This window comes from Crocodylus siamensis, chromosome 10 (genome assembly GCF_052110815.1).
Source record: "Crocodylus siamensis isolate JL-2025a chromosome 10, ASM5211081v1, whole genome shotgun sequence".
NCBI classification, from domain to species: Eukaryota; Metazoa; Chordata; order Crocodylia; family Crocodylidae; genus Crocodylus; species Crocodylus siamensis.
In genome coordinates this window covers 4,043,714-4,071,365 of record NC_143404.1, presented here as the reverse complement: position 1 = coordinate 4,071,365, position 27,652 = coordinate 4,043,714, and the positions used below count along the sequence as shown (strand labels likewise).

General features: G+C 47.7%; 1 protein-coding gene across 2 annotated transcripts in view; it reads right to left on the bottom strand.

Annotated features, from left to right (window-relative positions):
* The window catches only part of GLRA1 (glycine receptor alpha 1), a 51,067-nt gene that overhangs the window by 12,954 nt on the left and 10,461 nt on the right, over window positions 1-27,652 (bottom strand). For both annotated transcript variants that reach the window (XM_090064650.1, XM_090064648.1), the window contains exons 2-3: window positions 18,057-18,187; window positions 8,973-9,040 (exon numbers count right to left, since the gene is read on the bottom strand). In XM_090064650.1, the coding sequence (XP_089920776.1) occupies window positions 8,973-9,040; window positions 18,057-18,187 (199 nt within the window). The remainder of the gene's footprint in view (window positions 1-8,972; window positions 9,041-18,056; window positions 18,188-27,652) is intronic.

The following is a 27,652-nucleotide window of genomic DNA, read 5'->3' as shown; positions in this document are numbered from 1 at the left end:
AATTTAGGACTTCAGAACAGCTCCTCTGGCCTGAGACCCTCTCGTTAGGCTTTTTGGAGACTTACCTGCCGCATAAGGAAGCAGCGCTACTACGCGGCGGAGGTGCGTGGTTGTGCTCAGGCAGTACCAGCCCACCCAGTATCTGCCTGTGCTCTCTGTGCCAACCAGACAACATGTTACTGGTAGTGCTCGAGTGATGCTGTAGCTGTGATAGTCCAGGAACTATGTGAGAGGTTCAGCCTTTTGTGTGCAATCATTTCTTGGACCAACTGCAGGCTCGGTTTAGATTTAGACACGCTTTCAAATGCAGTGTATTCTTCAGGTGACGGAAATCCTCCTCTCATACGTCTGACTAATTTTCATAGACCTGGCCTGTTACCTGTCACCACTATAGAAAATAACATGTACTGCCTAACCGTATAGTTCCCCGGGGTTTTCTGGACCAAAGTCGACTGCTGAGCTCTACCTCGTATTCATCGGCTGTTCTCCTGAACACATTTTCTGTTCCTTCTGGTTGACCACTGGCCACCCAGTAGTATCTGTGCCTTTCCCCCCAGTCTTTCACATGAGAAAGGCAGCTGCCAAATTAAAACGGAGAGGATGGGAGAAAGACGGAGAAAGAAATGAGCACTGACTCCCATGTGGGTGATGGACGCATTGAGTCCCTGACTTCATTTGCATTGTCCAAGTCTCTTGGCAGCCGGCAGAGCATCATGTCATAAACCAATTTCACTGCCCTTGACCAAGTTAATTGTTAGTACCAGGGTCATGGTTTTATTTAGTGCCTCTCCTTCTTGAGCTAGCCTGAAGCGTTTTATGAAGCAGTGAGTCAGACGCTGGCAATGAACTGACTGTGTGCGGCAGCCGTTCTGCGCTCATCAGTATTGAAGGCACAACGTGGATGATTTAGGGTCTGGTCGGTTTGTTTCCTTTCCGCGAGACAATGATCACCGGCTCCGCTGGGTTATTCCTGACTCTGCCGTCAGGACTGACTGTCGGTTCCCACCGCAGCGTACCGGGAAGAGGAGACCAGGGTGGCACTGGTAGCGCAGCATTTGCCCGTGAGACATCCCAGCCTGCAGCGCTGCGTGAGCTCCCGTGCTGATCGAAATCCAAATATACGACCTCTTGTCCCAGGGACAAGATGAAACGAACCAAATGGGCGTGGGGGAATTGGCTTCCACCACCGTGTAAACCCCGACTTGCAGAAGGAGGGTTAGTCGATCGTGTTTTGGGTGCCCTGCACTTTTGGTGAGGACAGTCCATTATATAACGTCCCTTAGAAATCAGTTTTAAGGCGCTAAATCCCATCTGCAGTATCTGAGCCTGGGAGCTGTGAGTGACCTTAATAATTTTGACAACAGCAAATGGACCGACAACTTGAAGTTAAAGGAAACGGACTTTAGAGCGAGGGAAAAAAACCCAAAACCCGGCTACTTTCCCCCACCCTCTCCTGCTGCTGAGCTCTAAATGTCACCTTCACAGGCACTCGTGGATGTTTCTCACTTCATTATCCACCTCTCTCTCCCCAAGGTAACCTGTCTTGAGAAAACTGAGTAACTGTGGACATCTAATAATGAGGGCCCCTGTGCAGGACTAACCCATCATACAGGTCTGCAAGGAGAAGAAGGAAGAGGGAGAGATGAAAAGGAGAGAGAGAGTGCAAACAGCCCTTTCCATGGCACCCAGACACTACCTGAACACGCTGCGTGCATTGATTTCTTTCTCTCCCTGTTTGTAAAGATCAGTGGTGGTTGCAGTCAGGGGAAATCAATGTAATTGTCCTAATAGGCAGAAAGCAAAAAGCTGTTTTGCTTATTCAGCTGCAAACCAGCTGAACACGAGCAGGTCAGCTCCATCTAGGCGTTCGTTTCGTGTACGACACAAATCAAATCCATGTTTGGAAGAAACTTCAGCGGTCGCTGCCCAGGGCGCGCTCAGCCTGATGGCACGTGGCGAGGGTAGAAAAGGAACTGATTTCCACCATGAGGGCTTGCGTTACTCAAAATCAGGAGTAAATTCCTGGCTTCGGCTGCAGAAGTTGCCAGCTAGAAAGGAAACGGGAGGAAAGAGCTGGGTGGGAGTAAGTCTGCCATCGCAGCTTTGGTAGAGGAGGAGCAGATGGGTGTGGGCAGCACTGTCCTTCCCCATGTGAGACCCTGACCAAGGGTCAAATGAGGATGAACTTTGTCTCATGGGGCATAATCTGCTTTGGACAGGATGTGCAGAGCTCGCACCACCCCAAGAGTTTGCATGATCCCCCTGCTGTGCTCTCTCCTGATTAGGATCTTACATTGTGGTCATCACCACCGTGCCTGAGCGCCTTCCAGCCATGCATTCAGCAGTGCGGCAGACATCTATTGCATGATTGTTTCTCTTCTTCCTTACTCCAGACTGTATGCAGGGGAGTGTTTTGGGAGGGTTTCTGCATATTAGGGCATGCACACCTCCCTCTAGCATGATACTGGAGAAGCCAAGGCCAAAAAATGTGCCTCATAGCTGAGGAGCTTTGCAATGGTCCTGAGTTCCTGGGAGAGCTGATAACACGACCTTTGTGGAGATTGTCTCCTTGTCCTCATTGTGAAAAGTCCCCTTGTGCCAAGGGGGTTTAAGGGACTGAACATAGTCTTTAGTCTGAGCAGGTAAGTGGTCTGAGGGACCTGGGGTGGTCTTTCAAAAGCCTTTAAAACCAGGACTGAGATCTTGAGGTTGTTCAGGGTTTTTGGGAAGCCAATGAAGAGCATGCAGGAGAAGCGGGGATGTATCTGGGGTACCCAGCATGGCTGAAGAGATGGCCTGCAGCATCCTCTACCATTCCCAGAAAGCACCGCACTCCAGAAGCAAGAGGTCTAGCAATGCAGGTGCATTTTCCCATTGGTACTGGCTCTCCACTTCATCTCATGGTGAGTGCTGCTGAGGGCAAGGAGGATGGGAATCAATTCATCCACTGACAAGATCATCTCTCAGCACTTCTAAAGACATTGGTTTCCCATGTCCCGGCCTGAGTGAAGACTGTGGTTGGATCAGGAGGTTTGCAACACTCGCAAAAGACTTTGACTTGCCAGCTTAGGAAAATCAGATGCTGACAAAGGACCTCAGAGCTAATGTAGACAGGCAGGTAATGACCCACAGCCACCATTTATCCTCTCACCAGGGAGGGGACTATAATTTCCAAGTCATGACTAGGGGCTGCTCTCAGCTTCAAACATCCTTATTTAACTACAAGGGTCTGAAGTTTGCCCCCTTGTAAGCCTGAATAGCACAGTGGCATATGTGATCTGTCTTTGCTGGGTCCAGGAGGCCCAAGCAGCCAGAGAAGAAATGGCTGAGGAGAACATACAAAGCCCTGCTGACATCTCTCTGAGGGGAGGAAGAGGAAAGGAGAGGTCAGTGTGGAGGAAGACTGCACTCAAGCCAGCTTAAAACTGTTCGGTTCACCAGAAACAAGTCTTTATTTGATTCCCTGTTTATTCCCTGGAAAGAAGACAATCTAGAGGATTTGTTTTCAGTTTTGAGGATGGTGCATGGGACTGAAGGGTGCTTTTCTTTAATGCTACAGGTGCATTCTTGACTGTCTGTCTTGGTCTAAGAAAGCAATGGAGGCTATGGGTAATGAATCCAGTGTTTTACCCAGGTCTGTCACTCATTTGCTGGGAGAATGGGAGGAGAGGCTTAACTTTGCTCTGCTCTACTTCCCAGTGATGGGGTAGCTACACCCAGCAGGGTGATGATCTGGAGAGGGTTAATGTAAGGCCTTATTACCTTCCCCAGCTGTGAGCAAGCCCTCCAGGAGGAAGCAGGTGCTGTGAGTGAGTGCAGGTTAGGCAGCAGGTAGGCAGAGCCCTGGCTGGGTTGGGAGAGGCTTCGGAGACAGAGGCTGAGAGAAGCTATGCAAGGACTGAGACTGCCCCTGCAGGGAAGGTAGGACACAACCCAGGGCAAGGGGGAGGGAGAGGAAAAAATGCCCCTTCCTGCTGCTAAATGCAGAGTCCCTGGCTGGGACCCAGAGGAGAACCTGGGGCTGCCTTGCCCTGGCACTTGCTCTTCCTGGAACTGGAAACTCTCAGGACTTGCAATCCCTGGACCTAGGGTGATGTTGTGGGGTCTCCCATCCTATGGCCAGCACTGATGGCCTTTTCCTCCGTTGCAAGCTATCGAGGTTTCACATAGCAGTGCAGGTAACGGGGGTATATTCTCACCACGTCAGAAGAGGGGGAATGCATGGAGGCCACATGGGGCCTGAATGCCACTGCAGGTTGCAGAGCATTAGTCATCCTATTGCAACTGAGGGGTGAGGGAGCCGTGGGGAGCAGTGTTGGAGCTGGTGAGCCCAAAGCTAGGTGCAAGCATGGGTGGTTTTGCAAGCACAGGGAAGGGGAAAGTGTCTCAGCACTGCTGGAGAGGTCACAGGAAGACCTCGGCGCCGTTTCACATGTGGCTGGGAGGGCTGCTTTGTTCCTTAAGCTACATTAGCGAATTATTCTTCTAGTAAAACTCCTGCTGCAGAACGGTGTAATATCTTGCCGGGGGAAACCCCCTGCATACATACAGAGCCGAACAGATGTTCCCGATGAGAAAAATTAACTGAAACTTCAGGGGGGAAAAATGCGGAGTATTATTTGAAGAGATATCTCTACACCTCATACCGCTAGTTGGACAAAATATTCATGGAAATTGGGTGACCACTGGCATGTGGGTGCTTTGCATATCACTGTAGGATATAAGGCAAATTAAACCCTTTGAATTTCCCTTCCCCAGCCAATCAGAAATAGTACCGTGTTCCAAATGAGAATTTCTTGATATTATTTTTTATTTCCAAATTAGAATTTAAGTGTCGTCCAGAGGCATACTTGCATTTTGCCTTTTTTTATATATTGTTTGTGCACTTTGCATCTAAAGTCCCATTTCGGGATATGTCTTTTTTTTTTTTTTTGTGAATTGGAAAATGTTACAGGCTTCGAAACAGCAAATGCCAAGAAGCCGAGAGAAAACACTTTTTTTTTCAGTTTCCTTCCCCATTGTGCTTGCTGTTCCTCATGTGACTCGGCTTTGGATGAAGGACAGGCTCAAGAGCCATATTTTCCCTGCTAGGTTTTATCAGCTGTTTGATTCTTGCTGGATTGGAGCTCGTGAGGTTTAGCAGGTTGTTGGAAGTCCATTTCCAGGCGGGATTCATTACCCGATTGGATGGCTTATGTACAGATGGCTTCAAACAAGTATTTTACAGTTGGACAGATAGAGCCTCCAGCTTCTCGTGTCCTTATTAGATGCTTGTTCGGCGAGTGTGGCTGTGTTGCAGCTGGTTTATAAGGTCACGTTTGGTTTGCCCTTTTCAAATGGGATGAATTCAGTATGAAATGCCTTTTAAGCAGCTGACAAATACGTATGCAAAAAAGCACTGCTGAGAATTAGAATCCCAAAATGTCAGCGCGTGATCTTTCTTTTCAATTCTCATTTATTACCTGCTGGTAAACCCGCTCCACCTCCGTAGAGAGACCCGGCACCCATGGATTTCAGCTGCTATTTTTAGTTTGTACGAGATTTGAAACTTTTTATTTCCGTTCCTCTGTGTGCAAGCCAAAAGAGAACTGCCCAAGTTGCTAATAAAATCAGCTGCAGGAAAGGATGCCTCTCATATTTATGTTAAATATGGAACCCACCTGCTGTTGAATGTATTACCATAGTAATATTTCAGGACAGAAAGAGGCCAGCTAGACTCATTCATCCATCTGTCCTGCTCTTTGTGCCCTCTAATGTTTCCTGACTTTAAGTGCTTGTTTAGCTCAATACGTTCCTGGTACCGGCTGCTTTTCTTATCTTTGGGCTGGATTAAACACAGGGTGGATAAAGCCGTAAGAGCCTTGTCTGCTCATCTCAGTCACCTATGGACATACTGGGCCCGGTCCAGGCCTGTGTTGCCTTCATTTTTGGTCCCATGCAGCAGTGAGAGCTCTTGGCATCTGCTGATCTTGAAGGACTGGCTCTTCCCTGGCCCTACCTATGGGACCTCATTTCACATGTGAATTTTCCCTCTTTGCTTTCTTCTAGATCTCACAGTTCTTCACTCTTTGCTTGGCTTGCTTTTGGGAGCTCCTATAGATTCCCTCGGACTGCTCCCATCTTTTTCTCCCCTCACCACCTGTCCTTAATGGATGTGAACTCAAGTTTCCCAACTTCTTTATTTCTCATGCTCGTGTTTTCTTCCTGATGCTACGGAGCCCCAAGCTATGAAGCATTCCTTCATCGGTGGTCTTATAAAGAGTCTGGTGTGGGGCCAATAAGTCAACAGCCATGTCTTGTACATCAACTAAGAGTCCCAATGCAAGTATATTTGTGTATAGAAATACAAATAAAAATACATGCAGCAATGGGAAAGACCCATGATTCTGGTGCTAGGGAACTACTTTGTACAATGTGGTGTAGAAATGGAGCATCGGAAGTGTACAAATCTGGGGCCTTCTGTAATCTGAAGACCAGACTTGAGTCGCAGCGTCCCTTGAACCATGTACTTCCTCTCACTGGGCCAGTGAAGTAAACTTGATGATGTTACCCTAACTAATTCTGTTTTTGCTATTTAAATCCACGACCTTCGAGGCTGAAAGTTTGTGCTTCTACTTTTCCACCCAAAATCCACTAACTGGGAGCAGTTGCTTGGTCTGGTACCCTTTTTTTATCCCCACGGAAAACTGGGATTGAACTGAAAGGAAATATTTTCTTGGGAAATTCTTTTTTTTTTTTTAAGTTTAACATGTTGTTACATTAAAATAGAAAAATGTCATCAGCCCCAGCAATAGCTGATGCCAGCCTATACATGACCAGCCTCTGGAGACATGAGAGTCACGTACTCTGCACTGCTGCTTTGCAAATGTGTAGTGCATCTTGAGTTGTAGGCCTAGTTCTTCTACTCGCTCTAGAGAGAGCAAGTTTCTTGTAGTTGTTTTGAATCCCGCTGGTTTATGAAACCTCGGTGAAGCAATCTTCCATTGAAATGTAAGGTTCTGTTAAATCTGAAACGCTTCCCCAAGCGGGCTTGCTTTCGCTGGAACAATATCTTGGAAGAGAATAAGAGGGGAAGATATTCCAACAGGATGTTTCAGCCGGAATCATTTTGAAATGATGATGCCAAAAATAAAAAGTGGACCCTGGAACAAAAATGTTTCAGCTGAGCTGCGACCATTTCCCCCCAACCTGCCACCCCCAATTTTTTCTTTGCAGGGAATTTTGAATTTCTTTTTCATTTTTTCATTCCGATTGGCCACAAAGCCAAGCTACAACCTCTTGACGTTGTCTCTCCTTCATTCAGTCTGGCTCTTCTGTCACATTGCTATAAACAGTTGCTAGGCGGTCAGCTTTTCAGCACTCGATCCAAAATGCCAGGGCACTGGTGAGTCCCAGTGGCTGCTCCCAAGAGCTGTGCTCTTGTCTCGCAGTGTTTGTTGAAGCAGAATTGACATCTGCTGCCTTTGCTCACAGAGGCACTCGCAGAAAAAAATACAGTTCTTTCCAAGCAGGAATGGGAATCCTTTTTTTGGAGGGGAGAATCCAAGATGATGCGTCCGGCAAAACATAGCTAATACCTGCAATATGCTTCTGAAGTCTGCCACATGTTTCTCCTTGTTAGGCTAGCTTAAGATGTGCTTGTTTGTGTCAGCCCAGTTCATTTGGGATTTCTGCCTTTGCATTTTAATGTATGGTTTATGATATGCCTTAGGAAGCAATATAGACCAGCTATATAATATCATCTTTCTCTATAACACACAGAGAGATCAATAGACCAGCCCCATCTCCTGTGCAGTCTAATACTTTTTCAGAGGAGGATCTATTTAATGAATTCCTGATTGCACGCAGCACCCAGTGATGCTGTGCGTTGAGGCCATGTGTTCATAAGGGTCCCACACTCCAGCTCATGAACAAAGATAAAATTCAATGCAGTTGTCATTTATTCTGCTGTACCTGCACACATGCAAGGGGTTTAGGAACATCACGATACAGCGGCAGGTGTTTCTGGGCTTCGCTCTGTCCTGCCATGCAGCTGAGGACTTGATTTCCTGAAGTATTTATCGAATCCTGTTCTTAATGCATAGGACAAAGTACTGGAGTTGGATTTACGCACATTTCATCCCACGTCTTTCCAGAGAGACCATTACAAAAACAATTGAACCTCATATTTCTGGATGGACGAGGTTCTTTGGGTGAATCTGGTATCTTTTATTAGACCAACTTAAACAGTTGGCAAACCATTTTTTTTAGCAAGCTTTCGGGTTTAAAAACCCTTTGGCGGGCTGAGGAAGCCTCTGCAGATGTTTCTGGATGATCTTTTAATTAACACATCGGGAAGGCATTGTACCTACAGAGCCTTGGGTTGCTTTTTGCTGATTATATCACAATTGACCTTTCATTGCTCCATCTAAAAACTATTATCTCCTTTTCCTAGCTCCTTACAAATTAGATGCAGCTATTAGCAATGTTCATTTATTTCCTGATGAAGATGGCCTGTGTTGGCGTATGTTGGTTTTGATCACGTGACTGTTCAGTTTCCCCCTGCAGAGTCGGGCTCCAAAGAGAATCCAGATCTGAAGACCTTCCCCAGCCTCAGGGTGCAAACTGGATCGGTACTTAACTCTGATCCCTTTGCTCTACAATGGGCTCATTTGAAAATCCCACCTCTAAATGCCCTTGAAAGTTTGGATGCATCTCTGAACTTTGGGCCTTAGTCAGATCTTAAGCAAGAGGTAAATGGAGCACATTTTACATCTTCCCTCAATTCCGTGTATTCTACAATTGAGAACATCAGCTCCTGAAATCTATTTTTATGTGCGGACGCATGCAGGATCATAGTCTTTGAACAGTGAAATGCCTCGAGGTTTGTAAATTGGAGCTATTAATTTATTCCCACCTGAGGTCTACCCCAGGAAAAGAGAGCAACAGTCTACGTTAGCATAATAAAAGCCAGGAATGCTGCATTTACTTACCATCGTGGTTTCGGCAATCGAACCAAAGCTGTTGATGAAAATGTTGCAGCTGACGTTTACTGGGGGGCCTGCACGACAAAATAAGACTGTATCAGTAACGTGGCTCTAGAGAGAGGTCACTCAGCCTTGCTGTGGGAACTTGTGGCCTCACAGGATTTATCCCTGGCTTTGCCGCTTCCCATCTGGGTGACCATAAGCACATCATTCTTCCACCCTGTGCCTCAGTTTCCCCATCTGCGCAATGGGTAATGATACTGCCCTTTCTAGGAAAGCGCTTCATTGAGCACTTCTGTTTAAGAACTAGCTGCTGTTGGCATGGTGGTTGACTGGACTATGCAGGCCACAACCCCTCCTCTTTCCCATGGATGTCTGACCATCTCCAAGGGATCTGCGTATGTCCCCACGATCGTGTTCGGCACTTGACTGTATTCTAGGAGGTCAGATCCTGAGGCCTGTGCTCAGTCAGTCTTCAGGAAACTGCTCCCTGAGGATGACAGGAGGCTGGTTTTAACTGGTAAGACTCTAATATTGAGCCATAGACATTCCCTGAGGGAGTCTCCTTCCTTAACTCATTGCAACCAGGGAGGCTTTACAGCTTCTTTGGCACTTGCTACAGGATCTGGATCTGACATGTGCTTCTCATCCATGTTCCAGAGCACGCATCTGCTAGTCTTACACATGTGTGGGAAGCTGACTGTATCTTGCAAGCCTCAGGGTGGGTGGCAGTCTGCATGGGTGGAAGGGGCTGGAGACTGAAGGAGAAACCCGGGTGGTCACACGGCGTTGTGAGAGGGTTCATGGTTTGTGGCCCTTCATGTTGTGCTGGTGGCAAACCCATGTTGGTGCAGCCATGCACCAGTGGTGCGTGCCGTGGTGCAGCCGTGCACCAGTGGTGCGTGCAAATGGGACTCTGGTGCTGATTGGCTTGAGGCTGCGCAGGGATGGACTTGGGAAGGTGCCAGGGCCTGCAGCTCAGCACCAGGTGATGGAAAATAAAGCCTGAGTAAGGGGTAAGCACAGGGTTCAGGACCTGTAGACTTCCTTTTACCTGTTGCCTTCACTCCCAGGAGAAGTCCTAGTCATTGCCTGGACTTGGAGGGATAAAGTGGGCGGCAGTTTGTTACCTCTCTAGTTTGAAATCACATTCTGGGGCCATGCCTGACTCTCAATACAAGCTCTTTAATGGGGTAAAGTCAGCCCCTCCGCTGATGGAGACTGGCATCGCGCCATCCGTTTCCACCAGCTGAGCCTCTGCTTGCTCTTGCAGCCTTTTCGTGACAGCCCTGCTAGGCCGGAAAGCTCAGTTTGCCCCTTTAAACGGAGGCAGAGGCCAGCCGCTCTGGGCACAGCGGGAGGGCCTGTTGGACCAGGAGGAGAGGATTAGAGCTGGAATCCCGACTCTGCCGCTATATTGGAGTCATCAGAAACAGGCCGCCCAGCGCTTTGTTCCCTCTCCCCTTTGTTTCGTGCCTGTTATTACCTGACCGTTTTACCTTTGGCGGATTATGGGGATTATCTGAGTCAGCAAACCCCCTCCGCACGAGCAGGGCTTTGTGCACGGCTCAAGTGGGGCTGCGCAACTCAACGGGGACAACGGAGCCGGGGCCAAGTGAGGGCTGACGCAGCACGTACGTGGGGGTGAGGGGAAGGGGGAGCCTTTTCACCTTGACTGCTCCAGCAGAGAAACAGCACGTAGGGAAGAGCTCAGGGCTGGGGTGGGGACTGAGCAGGGCTGTCTGGACCCTTCAGCAGGGCTTGCTGCAGCCAGAAAAGGACCCGCTGAGGGCTTCCCCCTCTGTCTCTGGATGCCTTGAGTTTACTCCTGCCTCTTGCAAGTCTTTGGAGGGAACGTTCCTTTCTCCTCTCGTTCTGCATCCCCTGAGCTGTCTGGACCCTTCAGCTGGCCTCCCTTGTCCATACTGCAGTCATTTCTGCAGCCAGCTCCTGTGACTGCAGCCTAGTGCGGAGATCCCTCAGCATCGCTGGCTGCAGCCTCCAGGAGCTCTGGGCTGGATGATTTGCTTAGCTTCTCATCAGAGTAAATCTGCCTACGCAGAGCGGCTGGTTGCCGTGTCTAGACCGCTTGGCCACCTCTGCACTAACGATGGTCCCACCAGTGACTGAAGCATAGATCCATATTCAGCCACATGCAGCCATTTGGATTTTGTGAGATCTGGGAGGGGTTCCCCCCCTTAAGCTCCATCTTCTGGAGTCCTGTGACCACGTCAGAATTTCAGCTTCCTTTTTTTTTTTTTAAAAAAAAAAAAAGGGGGCAAGTTTCTTGCACCTCTGACAGTGAACAATAGTCTGACACTCTGACCCCAAAAAGCAGATAATTAAGAACCCAGCAAGAACCTAATCGTAGTTTTTGAACACGCTGCGTCATTCCCGTATTTATAGCTGTTTAGAAGAACTCAGTCTTAGCAAGAGAAATTCCATTCACCCGTTTCCTGATTCAAAATAATAAGTTTACTAAAGCAATGTGCCAAAACCAAGCTCTCCAGAAAAGACCCCAAATCAAACGCAAGTAGAAAAGTTCAGAATATGTTTCAAAAAGCCATGTGTTAATGAATAAACCTATTGCATGCTAAAAAAAAAAAAGAGTAATGACTTGCTATTTTTCCAACGCATTGAAAGAAGTGGCTATCCCACAGCTTGGTCTAGATTTTGGTCTCCAGTATACCCAGTGACTGGGGATCCCTCAGCTCTGGGTGTGGAATTGGTGTGGTTGTGGTTGAGTACAAAAGCACCCAAGCTCATCTTGGCTGGGGTCTTTCCCATCAAAATAGCTGAGGCATGCGGCAGGTTGGAGAAAGGAGGTGCTTCTGGCTCCACTTGACAGATGGGAAGACTGAGGCACAGGGTGCTTTGCTGACTCGCCTAAGGTCCGAGGCAGCAGAGCCCCCCCCACCTCTGCCAGCTGAGTTGTTCCAGCATTGTGAAGTGGAGAAAGGGTTTTGTTGCTGTCCGGCAGCGGGCTGCAGCTTGTCCCATGCTTTAGTCCAGCTGCCACCACCCATCCAGCAGCTGGCACCTTCCCAGAGTGCACCCTGGCAGCACGGCTCCCGGGGGGGGAGCTGTGAGGAGCTGCCGGAAGCATGTGGATGCATGCATACATGCGTTGGGGGTTTGCCAAGAGTGGGTGTTGTCTGCACCCGGCTGCAAGGCCTTGGTGTCTAAGCTCCCTTCTGAATGATGATGCCCATCCCTTCCATTCAGCTCCGTCAGCCTGGAGCTGGCTTTCCTGCCCAGCCAATCCTTCTCCATCCAGATAAAGGAGCACTCGTGCAAACCCACTCTGCCTCTCCCGGCTTGGCCTCCTGCCTGGCGCCTGGGGCTCTTGGGTGCTTTCACTCTATTGTTTGCCTCATTTAGATTGTAAGATCCTTGGAGCATGAACTACTTCTCCTTCCCTCTCCTTCCCGATGCTCAGTAAACACTCATTCGCAGACACCGAACATCTGTCGTTCTAGGTGCTCAAAATTTCAGTCTCTGGAACAGTCTCATCCGGGACGTTCTTCCAAAAAAAAGAGGATCTAAAGATGAGTTTAGTGGTCAGAGATGATCTTGTTTCTACGCCTCTCAGCTGTACATTAGTATTTCACGTGCTGCCCGACGGCTTAGATTTGGTATACTTCAGGGACTTGACATCAGAGGCCACATCTGCAATCTCGCAGCTGCACAAAGATGAAATACTTGCTCATTTTTGGTCCAGTGATTTTTTTTTTTTTTTAACAAGACTCTTCTGGTCTGTAATCAATGTACATTTCCTCCTCGGTAGAAATTAATGGAATTTCTTGATTGCAAATGTTACATTCAAAGCCTGTTTTGTGGGGTTTTTTTTTTTCTTCTTTTTCATGTCTCCCTCCTTTTTAAGCCTTGTACCTAGTAGAAGATGAGAGTAACTTTGCAGCTGGCTAGCAATGGCACGCTCTGGGAAAGGGCTGCGTGCAGCAGGTCTTGTCTGGATTTTTTTACTGCGAAAATCCGTTCTCACACTGGTTGATCCACAGGTTTCAGTAGCCAGGCTCATTAAACATAGGTATAGGTTAGGATATCAGATGGGGAGGGGGAATGATGTATTTTTGTGTTATGGCCACTCTAATTGATAGAAATGCAGTTGGCACCTGCTGGTTCCTTCTGTGATGAGTCTTTTGGGTGGAGAAGAGAATGACTGACTTCTCTGAATCAGTTTGGGGGCAAGTACCTGGAAGCCGTGTGTGTTTGGGGGAGGTGAGTAGGGCAGGTCCAGGAACCGTGCTGGTAAAGCAGTAGGCTATGTTATGTCATTAGCAAATAATCAATAGGTGTCTGTAGCCTTTCAGCCCAGAGGGGCATGCATGCTGATTGCACGGATGCTGCGTTATAACCTAGTGAAGCTGCCATCTGCACCCCGGCGTATGCGAAATATTGCAGCTGTTTTGTCACTGCAGGTAGAGCTGCTCATTGACTTAGTGCCTGCTACATTTGCAGTCCTATTTCCTTGGTGGACCCGAGCAGGATTTTGCCAAGAGCAGACTTGTTTTGTCGAGGTGCTAAATGCCTGCATCTCTGCTTGCAGTCGGTGGCCGCTGTGAGCACTCTGCTCCTCTAAAAGCCCAGTCTTTATCTGGATAGCTAGAAATGCCCTGTACCGACCACACTAACGCAGCCACCTCTGGAGTGAAACACAGCTGTACAGGGATCGGGTTGTCTCCTACCAGGGGAAGATACTGCAATTCAGTATCAAAGCATGGGTGTAGTGGGGAGGGAAGCCTATAGCGCCTCTCCCAGCACGTTCACACTCTTGCCTTCCCAAGGGCTAATTTCACTTGCTAAATCCTACCCAAACACCGAGGATGCTTCTTGTTCTCAAGAAGATGGCTGTCCCATAAATGTCCCTCCCTTTTCTAATCTCAGCCCCCCACATTGATCCAGCACAGTCTTGCTCTACTTTTTCATTTAGATCTAACCCATTAAAGTGCCTTGATGAGTTACTGCCAGTTAATTTAAATGACGTGCTTGGAGAGCTACAACCCCAAGCTCTGCAAAGCTGCGTCTGTGACTTCCATATAAATTGGATCCTGATTTATGTGTGGGAGAGCCAGCCAGTGAACTGCCCCCACGGGGAAGGTGGAGTTCATTGAAATAAATCTGAAATTAAATTATCTCGAATAAAATTACAATCCAGCTGCCTTCAGCAGAAGGATAGTGTATATATTTCATTAAATATTAAAGTTTAATTTCTCGTGTGTGCACGCACACAATGGCGACAAGCAATTGCAATGGTGCATTTTTTAACCCTGCGTGCCTTCCCTTTTTTTTATTGGTTTCTGGGAGGATTCTCTTAATGTTGGGAAAACCAGGGACAGAGCCTACTGCCTGCCAATGGACTGCAGGAGCTGTTGCAATGATGAATTGCTCCTAAGAGTTTTGCATTATCATAGCCGAATTATTCCTGGGGGATGGGGGAGGGAAAGATGAAGGTAAGAAACAAAACAAGGCACAGAAATTAGGAGCTAACAACAGCAGGCAACACCGGGTGAGATTGCAGGGCCTGGTTTATCTTGAGAAGCAGTCCAGGACAAAGAATGGGCCAAAAGAGGCTTCGAAAATGAAAAATGGCCTGCATTGGAAGAGTGCATTAGAAGAACAGACATCTAACGAATGCCATTGCTTAGGGGTTGACTCGCCATTGACCTGCTCAATGTAGTCGGTTGCCCCGATGCGGAGCGGGTATGAAATGCGACCTGCGCAGCTTTGCGCACCTACACGTGGGGATGCACCATGAAGGCCTAAGCCCTGCACCCAGTGAGTGGGTGCCCAAGGCTTCGGTGGGTCCTTAATGACCACTGGACTTGATGAGCTTTGGTATCGGCAAAGGAGTGCAAGGGGACCAGTGGGTCGTTTGGATGGCTCTTTCCTTCCTTCCTTCCTCCAGTTCCCAGTTCTTGCCTTCTAGATGAGCAGGGTCCATCTATCCGGTAGTTTTTTCCTTTGGTCCCTGGCTTGAGAAACACCTTGTTTGAGTTATTCTTAGTGCCTGACTCATCCGAAGAGCCAACTTTGGGTAGCCAGTGATTGGGAAACGCTTCTGAATGCTTTTGTTATTAGTAGGGACAGGTGGAGGCCAGGTGAAGAGTCTGCAGCATGCCAGGAGATGACGGGTCCTGCCCTCGAGAAACTGCAACGTCTCTGAATAGCAGCAGAAGCGCTGAGTGCCAGCATTGCTTAGGATGAGGCCCGTGTGAGGGAAGCCTCCATGGGTTTCAGCACAGCAGCCAGCCAGTTGGGAGCAGGTATTTTGTGATACCAGAGTTGGCTTTCTCTCACTGCAGGATGCGGATAAAAAACGCTGTGCCATTTGCAACTTGTCAGGTCACATTACAAAAGGGCCTCCGGGGTGCAGCAGCAGCTGTGGCCAGATGTGAGCATTTAGCACAGCTGGCATCTGGAGGGCCCAAGCCTGTGTGGCTGCTCAGAGGAGTGATGGATGAAGGCTTGCTAGAGCCACGATGCTAGATGGGAAGAGTGTTGCTTGAAAGCAAGATTTTTTTTTTTCTTTTTTAGGTGGACAAGGTTCTTTGGGTAAATCTGATATCTTTTATTAGACCAAGTCAAATTTGAGTTGCAAATGTTTTGCAAATTTGAATTGGTCTAAGAAAAAATATCAGATTTACCCAAAGAACCTTTTCTGCCTGTGTCCTTAGACCCACAGGGCTACAACTTACACCCATGTAACATGGAAGATACCTTTTCTAGATGGCACTTATGAGCTGGTTCTCTTCAAAGGCAGCGCAGGCGCAGGGCAGGCTTCACAGTCAGACTGCCAGAGCAGCGTGAAGGGCTTTGATTTCCATGAGAGCCAGCCCAGCTCTCCTTCCCGACCCGAAGTCGCCATGCTCTGGGCCATCACAATCCATTTGCACAGCAATGATGCCTCTGATGTCAGGCGGGGAGCAAGAGCGGAGCTTGAAAGGAAGCGTGAATGAAAGGAACAAATCCGCTGTGCGGGAAGATGTGATCTTAAATCAAACACCGCTTCACTGCCTCCAGGGTATTGCCTTCAGCACTGTATCCCAACCCTCCTGTGCTGTATGTACCAGCTCCAAGCAACAGCACTTGTCATGGGCAATCGGTGGCACTCCTCCATCTGATTCCACCCTGAACGTGTCCGTCCATGGTGAGCGTGTTGGAAAGAAGGGGCTGGCTTCATCTCTTGAGGGGCAACTTGGCTACTGACCCCGTAGAGCAGCTGGACATTTCAGAGACCCATTCGTGAGAACTTGCGTGCATTCGTGCTGTCCGGTGCCTTTGGGACAGGCAGGCAGCTCTGGGAGTTATCCTCCTTTTCCTAATTCTTTGCAATGGTTACCTTAAATTTCCTGCTACTACATTCTTTTTCTCATTGGAGGCTGCATTACCCCTTCCAAATAGACAGGCCCCCTGACTTGAGAGCCAGGGCCGGTAGATTCGTCTTGCATCATGGCTGGCTTTTCTCTATATAAAAACTTTATTATATAGAGAATGTACGACTATAGACTATATGACTATTCAAATGTATGACTAAAGACTATATGACTATTCTTTATTATATAGAGAATGTATGACTATATATGACTGTTCTTTATTATAGTCTATAGTCATACATTATTATATAGAGAATGTATGACTATATATGACTGTTCTTTATTATAGTCTATAGTCATACATTATATAATAAAGAATAGTCATATAGTCTATAGTCATACATTCTCTATATATGACTATTCTTTATTATATAGAGAATGCATGACTATATTCTCTATATAATAAAGTCAAAAATCATGACTTGAACTCTGTAACCTCAGGTGTCTGCAGAGCTAGAGGTGGGACTTTGTCCCATTGGAAAGGGAGTTTCCCAGTGAATGTAACGGTCATACTTGACTCCATCGGGCTCTGGAGATCGAGCCGCAACACACCAATGTATGGGAAAGTTTATGGCTCTTCCTGATTCTTGTTCACTTCATTTGTGTCTTCATTTCACGGTGAAGGAGGCATATGAAAGGCTAGAAAAACAAGGCTGGGAGGGATCGCGAGGGCTCGGCTAGTCTAAATGTCTGTCCAACATTCACTTAAACACCTCTGGGCCAGAGATCCTACAACCCCTACGCATAATCCGTTCCAGGGCTTAGCCACCCTCATCATTGGAAATCTCTTCCTAATATCCCACCTAAATCTCTCACATAGTAATTTAAGCCCATTGCTACTTGGCCTGTCCCCTGTGGATGCAGGCAGTAATTGATTGCTAGCCTCTTCATAACAACCTTATTTGTATTTGAAGACTGCTTGCTAGTCTCTGTTCGGTCTTCTCTTTCCTAGATGAAATCGTACCCATTCTTCCTGCCTTCCCTTCATGCTGTGTCTTCTCATCAGCATGGTTTTTAATGCATGTGACTCTTTTTTAAACTATGGAAAACAAACCATTCCTTAAGTCATTTTCCTGTAGTGTGTGGCAGCTGGAATGTACGTGCAATAACATGTGCTAAAGGCTTCATTTCATATTTATTTTTGGGTGAGTGGTTTAACTCCTCCTAATGAATGCATGGATGTGAAATAACCAGGTATAATCCAAATATATTATTCAGAACCGTGCTTCATAGCCTTACAGAGATCCCTTTTCCAGTTCAAAACCCTGCTCCATCTAGCCCAGGTCTACCTGGGTTTCCTCTCAATAGGCAATGGGGAAAGAACAGGTTTGTTGCAAACCCTTGCTGCTGGGCAGCTACAGTGTGCCCACCCCAGCCCCCTTTGCAGTGTATTTGATGCAATTTTCATCCTTGCTTCCTACCAGTGACTGGGTCTGGTTCTGCGTATACTGCTAAAAAGCCACTGGGTTGCACCCTTTAAGGCAGCTGCCCTCGAGTAATCGGCAAGTGGACTCTATACACAGTTATACATTTCTGCATAAGAAGGGAGCGCAAGACTTGTGGGATCCCACAGGTAGGAAGGCGTTTTATAAATATAAAGCAGGCATATTTCGTTTGCATCCAGGCAGACCTCCGGGGAGCGGTAATTGCAATCGTTGCCCAATAACCAAACCCACATGGGCAGGGTTTTGCTTACCTTTGAAGTTGGGTCTGATTCTGGCATCGTAGCCTGAAGTTCTCCCCATCAGCTTATCCAGGAAGTCCGAAGGGGACATGGGTTTGGGAGCAGAGCGGGCGGCTGCTTCGGCTTCTTTGGAAGCTGCCAAGCTGCATGATAGAAAAAAGGAGGAGGAGGTTACATAGGGCGAACTTTGGCCAGCTTTGACCTTGTAGACACCCTGCTCCATCTCACAGATCGGAGAGTGCCCGGGATCTATAAACGAAGAAGTCAGTGTATGAGCCCCACTGTAAGATTGGAGAGCTACCTCTGCAGCTTTTTTTAATGAGGCTAGTTGCTGGTAATTTGTTTGCCCAGCCCAAACATCTCTGAATGCAGAATCCCAGCTGCTGCCCAAGTACCAGGAGATCACAAACAAAAGAAAATCCTTTTGCTAATTTTGGTACAGATCCCTGGCGTCTGCCTAAATCAGAAATATGAACTCCTGCTGAAAAATACACCTGGAGATTAGCTTTGTTTTATTACGGGGCACCAATTACCATGTAACTACTTGGCAAATAGTACAGGGGCATGTACGGGGCTCTGACGTTCTCGTCGTCAAAGGGGCAGATGGGATTCGAGCTGTATGATGTTTGCCAGTTTTAGTGGGTGTCACATGGCTCAGCGATGCACTCAGAATTTTTAGACTGTAGGGGAAAGGGATTATGTTTTCTTCCTGGCCGTTGCAGATAACTGTATCTGCAATGCAGGGACCTTGAGTTCAAGATGGTGACATGGCCTTTTCCTCTGGCTGGCAAGGGCTGGGAAGCCTGCAGCATCTCTCTCTGGAACGATCCTCTTCATGAGAGAGGAGCTTGAGTGTGGGGAAAGCAGGAACCAACATCTTTCACGGGCTTAAATCCCCATTAGCATGAAGTAAACCAAGTCACCAGGTCGTAAGCGGTGCAATTCACCCTTATGAGCAAGGCCTAGCAAAACGCCTGTGCATTAGGTAGATCTTCAAGATCCCCCTTCACCTCTAGGTCTGGGACAGACAGTGCATAAACCAGTTTGAACTCAATCAGTTAAGTCTGATCCTGCATTCAACCAGGTTTATCTCAAACCAGTTTTGGCCAGTTTGAAGCTGGTTTATATGCACTGAATGTCTCTTCTGTTGCAGGTTAAGCCGGTTTCTGATCACTTAAACCAGTTTATGTGCGATGTTTGTCCCTAAAGATTAAACAGCGCCTAGCCTGTTACTGCTGTTCCACAGTCTTGGGAAGCGAGAAGGGCTGTGTCTTGTGTCAGAAGCAAGTTGAGGTGCAGAGAAACATATCTATATAACGGGATAAACAGGCAGGTCAATCCTCTCTGGAAATGCCACGGAGATGTGGTGGATAGACCTTGGTTTGCTTTGGGAGAAGGCCTTGAGGAGAGTGGTCTCTAACACATGTCTGTCTCTCACCCATATTCCAGTAGTAGGGAAGGGATGGGGATAATGATTATTCATAGAACAGGGGCAATTTTTTTCCTCTCTGGCCAAAAGGAATTGCAAATCTCTACCAAATTGGCTTTGAATCTCCTATTTGATAGGCTTTTGGCATAGCACTTAGAAGATGAGGTCACAAAGACCTCTATTCCTTCACTGTAATTGCACATCACCATATGCTCCATGGTTGCCTTGCATCTGTCATCCTGACTACTGTGCTGGCATTGAACTTGCAGCCTCCAAAGCTGGAAGTATTCACCTCTACAGCTCCGGCTATGGAAGCAACTCGCATAACTGCCGGGCTTCAACCACACATCCTCAGAGGCTCAGAGACCCAGGGATGCACAGATAATGCACATGCCTGCTGGTAGCCCAAACGTGATAGCCCAAACCAAGCGTGGGTACCACTTCCGATCCCCAGCACCCAATGTGCCTAAATTGGCTGAGTGCAGGGTTCATTTCCTGTCATTACTCAGATGAACTGGAAGTTTCCTAGCCCCTGTAACAACATGACCTGCATGCCAAATGGCCAGCAGTCAGTCATGGACAAGGACATGGCATGTATATAAAGAGCCATGGCATTACACCAGTCCTTCTCGCTGGCTGGCAAATAATTTAACTACAGAGCTCGAGTTTTCAATCCCATAACTATCACAAATGCAGTTTGATCTCAAGAAAAGGATCAGCAGAATAATTTTCTGAAAATGTCAGTGGCTGTACTGAGTACAGTTTCCCCCCCCGCCACCAAAACCCCACCATCCTTAAATTTGCTTTGTTTCATATTGGCAGCAAAGATGTTGTTCTTGCCAGGGGGGAGAGAATTATGACCAGACATGAGCTGAAATATGCATTAGGATTTTGCTTTACCAACTCTGCTCCTTCACAGCCAATGCCTTTAATCCACTCCTCATCTAAACCTTGTCTGAACTAATCTATATATCCACCCACGCACGCACCTTATATGGTAGGTGCGGGTCTAGATTTCATACATTTCAGACTACATTTTTTTGATCCCTTTATCTAGCAAATTGCCTCAAGCCACGCCAGTAGGTTTCAGATTGGACCAGGGCAGCAGGATGGGTTGCTTAAAAACCAGTGTGTATGCTTGTAAACTCAATTGAGGATGGGGGCGGGGGGAAGGATGATCAATACGGGGCTGTAATTCTGCATTCAGAAAGAGCAGTGGTATGGAAATGAGTTTGGAGAAAAGATTTCAATTAAACAGCAAATGAGTTGGTAACCAAAGAATCCTGCCATTTCAGCAGAGAGGTGCAATATAGTGATTTCTTCTCATTAACTGTGGGCTATGGGGAGAATGTTGGAGGAAGGGAGGAGGGCCAATGAAGATCTAATAGGCTTTTTTAAGCACAAAAAGAAAATTAAGCATCTAGACTTCCAGTGGAATTTACGTTCAAAAGTGAGATGACAGAGCTGAGAACCTGAATGTGTTGTAAAGCTGAATGCTGGTTCAGCTGCCTGGCTTGTGTGCGTGTCTGCAGATGGAGGCTTTATTCTACTGCAAATGAAATAAGACATCAGCCAGACTCAAATCCTTCTGTGTCGTGTCACAACTGAACCAAGTTGTATGGCCTCAGCTCACACTCCAAAGCATCTCCTGCACCATGTCAACTGCTCCTCGCAAGTTGTTTTTGTGCATGAGATCTACTAATAGCTTTCTTAATCTAATAATGATATTCATCAATAATTAATTAAGTCAAGGACCTGCCTAGCTCTCCTTGTCTTTGCAGCTGACCATGGGTGTAGGGAATGCTTTGCAAATTTGAATCAATTCAAACAGCAGCCTTGTGAAGGCGTGTACGTATAAATGGGCAATGCACAGCTGGGAACATCAAAAGGAGTTAAAGGGAATTGGGTACTTTGACTTGCAGTAGTATTTGGGCATCTGCTTCCGGGTTCTTTGAAAGACTCCAGTCTCTCCGGCTAAGGCATCTCTGCAGGATTTACATGATTTAAGGACAAATGATGAGTTATAAAGAGAACCTCTTGCTTCATATCACCCCCTTGCTTTAATTACCAGGAATGGTCTTATTGTTAAAAACAAGTTGAAACAGGAAAATTTGCATGATTTAAAGTATGCATGATGGATTAATATGTTTTATGATCTGGGTAAAGAAATTGTTTTGTTTCAGTGCAAGGGTGGAGTGTAAATTGGGCAAAATGAGGAAGGATGGACAGAACAGTCTTCTGCACAGTAACTGCTGATAGTGAATTGTGGCAAAGAGGGTCAAGTCGAGAGTTTAGGTTACAACACATGCCCTGACCGAGCAAGCAGATCTTGGCACTCAGCTGCCGGGAGAGCCAACAAAGCTGTGCAACTTTGCATGCAGTTCGATACCTCTGAAGGAGTCGGGTGAGTCCAGGCAGGGGTTGCTAAATGAGGAAACTGTGCACGCGTGAACTGCAATAACAGACATGGAAATGCCGAGGAGTGCTATGGGGAGCTGGTCTACACTGGCATAGCATCAGCAATCTCACCTGAGGTTCTGGCCCACGGCATGCAGGGAAGAGAAAGCCACATAAATTGCTTCCCTGCTCTGTGAAGTCTTCATTCCCCTCCCAGCAAATATCTTGTGTGCATCTCTGGACACATCAGAACTGCCATCGATGTTCTGAGTAGGGGGACAGGCTCTTTAGAAACCCACCCCCCTGGTCCTGTGTGTAGGCTACATACAATATGCAAGTGATTAAGGGATGTAGACTCTTCCACTTACAGTTGGCTACTAAATATTGCTCTGTAACCAGCAGGCTGCTAATAGTTTTCCCAGTAGATCAGCAAAAGCACAGCTGGGCAGGTGATGTGTGATCCCACGCAGTCGCCCCTGCCAACCAGCGCTAATGCCAGCAGCAGCTCTGTCTGGGGGAGCTCTGAATAAACTGTGCTTTGGAGAGTCATATCAGGCGAGTACCCAACAGTCTGGTTGCCCGTCTTTTGTGCTTTGAATCCTATCCAAGCCACGGGGATGGGGCTGCTTGGCACTGGGGAATCGCTCCCTAGGAGGGAGCCTGACGTGGGGCTTCACAACTCCTGCTTCCACCATGCTGGGGGGAGGCAGGTCCAGAAGAGAGGTCTAATGCTGTTGAGGAGCAAAAGATGTGAAGTGCAGGTGTACTATAAGTATGTCAGGGGCATACATCAGGGTTTGGGGGAGTATCTATGCACCAAGGCCCCTAGGGGAGGAGAAAAAATAATGGGCACAAACTGATTCAATGCTCATCTTATTGGGGTTATCTGATCCCACCAGTCTTTCCTGCCTAGTGCAGGGGGGTGGACCCAATGATCTTGTAAGGCCCCTTCCAGCCCCTAACAACTATGAAACTAAGTACAGTTGACTGCTGTACTCTCCAGCCTGGTTTTCTTACCCCCAGTGAATCCCAGCTCTGCTTCAGTTTAATTTCCATCTTAATGCAGGGCATAACATTATATATCGGTTTTACACCACTAATCCCAAGATCCACCTTAACGTGCAGAGTTTGGTGGGACTCTTCGACCTGGCCAGACTGGTATCACCTCTGAGTTTCTGATCCAAATAGATGAGACAAAGTGCTTCAGGGACAGCATATACCATGAGGCTTGCATTAACGCACGTGGGCTCGGGAGAGGAGAGCATCTTGTTCCTTTCCTTGGCGCTGCTGCAATGCTGGGTGAGTCTGTCTTGGGATGTGCTGCTAAACCATCAAAGGAGCACTTCAGCGGGCTAGCGAGCCAGCATCTCGTTTGCGAGATTGATGCGAGCTCACAGGGCTGAGCTGTAGGAGGTGCAGCAGAACAGCAGGCCTCCGAAGGGGAAAGTCATTGGAAGATGAACGGCCACTCAAGTGGGGAGACCGAGGAGCTACGGCTCCTGAAATGGATTAGCCAGGCTTTGCGAGACACCTGCTGTCGGTGGCAGCGTGCCGATGACGAGGACGAGAACAGAGGGAGGATTCCCGTAACGAGGCAGCTTTCCTCAGCCGTCTTAGACGTCTCTTCTCCGGGTCCCAGCCTGCCTAATTTCTGTTGTCTTCATTCTCTTTGGCCTCAGTGCTGAATTTTCTGCTTGGGCACAGTTGGGCCTGGAACGGTCCGGTTAATTAAATCTAACGTCACAAACTGTCCGGCGCTGGTGGAGTATTTGTGTAGGGAGCTATCAGCTTTCTCCCCGCTGGCAGCAAAAGCCGAGGAGCTGAACTAGCCCTGTTCTCCAGATAGCGGAGAGCTAATTGTGCCTTTTTAATTCTGAGGACCACGTTGAACAGCTGGCAGCAAACTGGTGTGGAGGAAGAGTGCGACTAGGATCATGCATGGTAGTCAGAAGTGGACAGGCCCTCAAGCGATGTGGATGCTGGGCAAGTCCATAGAGAAATGGCGAGGGATTATCTGGGGGACGTTAGGAAGACTTTGGCAACACAACATCATTGGGAATGCATGACGTGCCTTTCTGGGACGAAAGCAGGAATGTCCTATGGATTTCACCAGCGCTCCACATTAGATCAGCATGGGTTATTAGTATAGTATATTACTGTAATAGATACTATATTTTATAGAGGATGTAACCAGGCATAATTATATTATTGTAATAAGGCTTTATTTTAAAGACTTTGCATGTAACGATGGGAATATATTTTCGGATGCAGACTTGATTAAGAATAATAATACATTTTAAGTAAGTGAGTGACATGCCGTATAAAAGAAAGAGGGCACATTGAGCCCAAGCTGGCTACCTCTGCAATGGCAGGATTTTAGTCTAGGGATGAGCTATTATTTTGCTGGGCACTTTCATGAACTCCAGAGTGCTCAGACTGCCTCGGCGAGTCTCTGCCTTCTCAAATTGGTGACACTGGAGACGTGTCTGCTGGAGAGTGGGTACTGCAGAGAACCATTCTTCCCAAATCTCAGTGTTGACAGAGATGTAGACTGAACTAATTTCATACAAGCCAACGGATAGCCACGGGAAAGGATGCTTAATCGCTACGGACTTCGGCTGGATTTGAACCAGCGGTCCAGAGAAGCAAGGCTGCCTGGCCCACCGCAAGCCCCTTGTGTCGCCTAGTCTCCTGCTGGTAGCTTTAGCTCCTCTTGTAGCTGCCTCTGTATAACAAGCCCTGAGCAAATATTTTAAAAATCTGTGTTTGTTGTGGTGCCGTGTGTTATAAATAACACATGAGCCCATTAGCCGGAGGACCGAGAGCGTGTTTCCTAGTGGTTGTCTGGACATGACAGCAGGCATGCCCAATTAGCCGAGCTCCTACCCCTCGCTCCAGAGGCTTGGTCGGGTGTGTCCTCCGAACGGCTGTGCAGGAGACCCGTCTATCGACCGCGGTTTTCCCTGGTGATCCCAATCGTGGCTGAGCTTGTAGCAGGGAAGTGCTCTCTTGCCTCTAATACAGCAGAGGCAGCGATGCCTTTCCAGGGGATTCCAATTAGTGCACAGTTGCCCTTGAAGGAACAAGCAGGGGTGGGGAACCCTATAATTGAATCACAAGCCACAACAACTGTGCCGGCTCCCTCGCATCCTGGAGCGCAGCCAGGACAGGACCTAAATTGCACAGGCATTTTGAACTGAATGAACGTGTCCTGGGAAGTTTAAAGGGCAGTCTGTGCTGTGCTTGTAGGCCTCAAGCCCGTGCCGCATCCGGCACCCGTACAGCAGTAGCTGGCATGTGACAGGTTGAATGTACCTCTCTGCCTGCCCTGCTTTCAGGTCAGTCAAGCAAACGATGTTCTATACTGACAAAGTAATTGGCTGTATATTTACTAACTAGCATTTCTTGCTCACCCCAAAAGCATACGGGCAGACGTGCATCTGGGCACTGACATGTGTTCACATGAAAGCTGGGTAGAAACCAGCTCTGGAGTTGTCGCATGTTTTTGAGCACTAACTGTGTAGCTGGTTGGCTGTCTTTCTAGCTAGATAAACATTTTTATGGTGTGATAATTACTTTGCATATGTGGGTGGTCTAAATTTATGGCACAATTAACCAGTTAATTACATGATAATTACTTTGCACTTGTGCCTGGTCTTACTTTGCACGTATGGCCAGTCTAAATTTACTGCACGATTAACCAGTAAATTGCAAAATATGTATCGTGTAGCCAGGGCCTCTGTTGAGCAAACCTCCCCACCTCATGCTCTTTCTTCCTTTCCCATCATGATTACTGGCTACAGTACTTGGGGCTTGCTCCTGATCACCTCTAGGATGGCTGCCAGATCCATGCAGAAATGTCACCCCACTGAAGTGGCATGTTCAAAGGATCTTGCTCTATAGAAGGGTCTGGGTAGCAGGGGATATCTGCTTGAATTTTACTCCCCCACCAATATGAAATGCCCTCTGTTGCAGAAACTTTCAAAAAGGCTGGTCAGGGAAGCCACTGGTACCTTTGGGAGCATTAGCAAGAGCATAGCTACTTATGATGGTCTTGAGTTTGCTGCTTCTATGGTGCCTCCCTGGGGAACCAACCTTGGTTTCTCTGCATGCCAGCACCTAAGGTCATCAAGGGATTGTTGGTCTACATGGACAGGGCAAATGCCAAGGGTCAATAGCACTGAACAGGGCACGATGCAGGGTGGAGAAGGAGGCTGTGCTCCTCTATCTTTATAGCTAATACCAGGGGATAGGTAGGGAAGGCAGCATAGTTTGGGGCATGCTGGTGCAATAGCTTTTTTTGCATGCGGACTCTTCAAAGGTTTGTTCTCTGACTTCTGAGATATCTGGAATTACCAGATGCTGCCTCCAGGCTTGTGGTGGGGCAGTTAGCCTTTGTACCTGGATCTGAGTTGGGAAAGGAAGGTGGGTTCACCCTTATTATTACAGTGGACTCTGCCCACTTGTGCCTGGATGCAGATGCATCAGAGGGGCCCTGAGTATATGCCCCAGCACTGCATTTGGGCTCTGTCAGGGCTTCTTGGCTGTGCTCCTGACAGCTCTACGCTGCTTGTTTCAGGGGTGTGGATGCCTGAGAATAGAAAGGCTTGTCTCTGTCCCTGGCCCCACTCTGGAAACAGTTTAGAAATAGCCTGCAGGCTCTCTGAAGCCTTTCTGAGCCCCGTGGACCACCCAGTGGTCTTCCTTTCCACACTTCTAGTTTTCTCCCACTCCTTCTCCCTCTCTCCTGTGCTCATTTTTCATCCTGCGCTCTCATGCTTGCTGCTGCCTCTTGTCTTCTCCGCAGGAGCTAGAAGGAAGGATAACTGGAGTCTCTCTCTCTGCATACTTGGCAAATAGTCCCTTAGACAGGGGCCTCGAGTACTTGGGAAAAACACAAGCAGAGATTTTTTTTTTTATTAGATCAAATATTGAAATGAATAGCGCAATCAATATTTATAGATAATTCAATTAGAAAGAACCAAGATTGTTTTCAGATGTTCTTTCCCTCTGCGTATCTCCCCCTCTCTCTGTTTGTGCTGCCTCTGAAATTCTGGCTGGCTGCAGAAAGTGGGGGGTTTTGCAGCTGAGTGCTGGGTCTGGTGTGTGTGGTGTGCAAAGGCATCTCTGTCTTCCCCAGTTCACGCATGTGCACACGTTTGATGTGCCACAGCTGATGGCAGTCCATGTGGTAACACTTCATTGGTGTAGATGACCAGATATCATCTTGGTCACAGCTGTGGATGTGGTGGGGTATGGGAGTGACTTTGCAAAGCCAGGCTGCTGGGGGAATCTGCATGCAACTCTTGCATGCGTTTGTTGTTTAAGGATCTCCAGGTCTGGAGGTAGGCTTGGGAGGAAATCAAGTACTACAGAAAGATGGGCGGGGGGAGACCACAGGTACTGGGGACTAGGGCCTGCTACTTGGTGGGCCAAAGGAAAGGAAGAATGGGGCTGTGGATCAGAACTGCGAGGAGTTTTGCATTCATCCCTTATTCATGGGGACAAGAGGCTGCTTGCTAAATAGTCTCAATTCTGTTCTGAGCTGCTGTGCAGGGCACTTCAGGGGGGTTGTCTGGTTTCACACCAGAAGTACCTGCACTGCCACGGTGGTGGTGTGTGTAATCTGCTTACATTTTTTAGACTAGCTGGGCATCCTACAAGAAGAAAGCTGCTATAGAAATGTAAATTGCTGTTAGTACACGTGTGTGTGGAGAGAAGATCTCCCATCAGGTGAAAATAAGTTAACCCTCCCTGGAAAGTTATTGTCCATTGAGAAGCT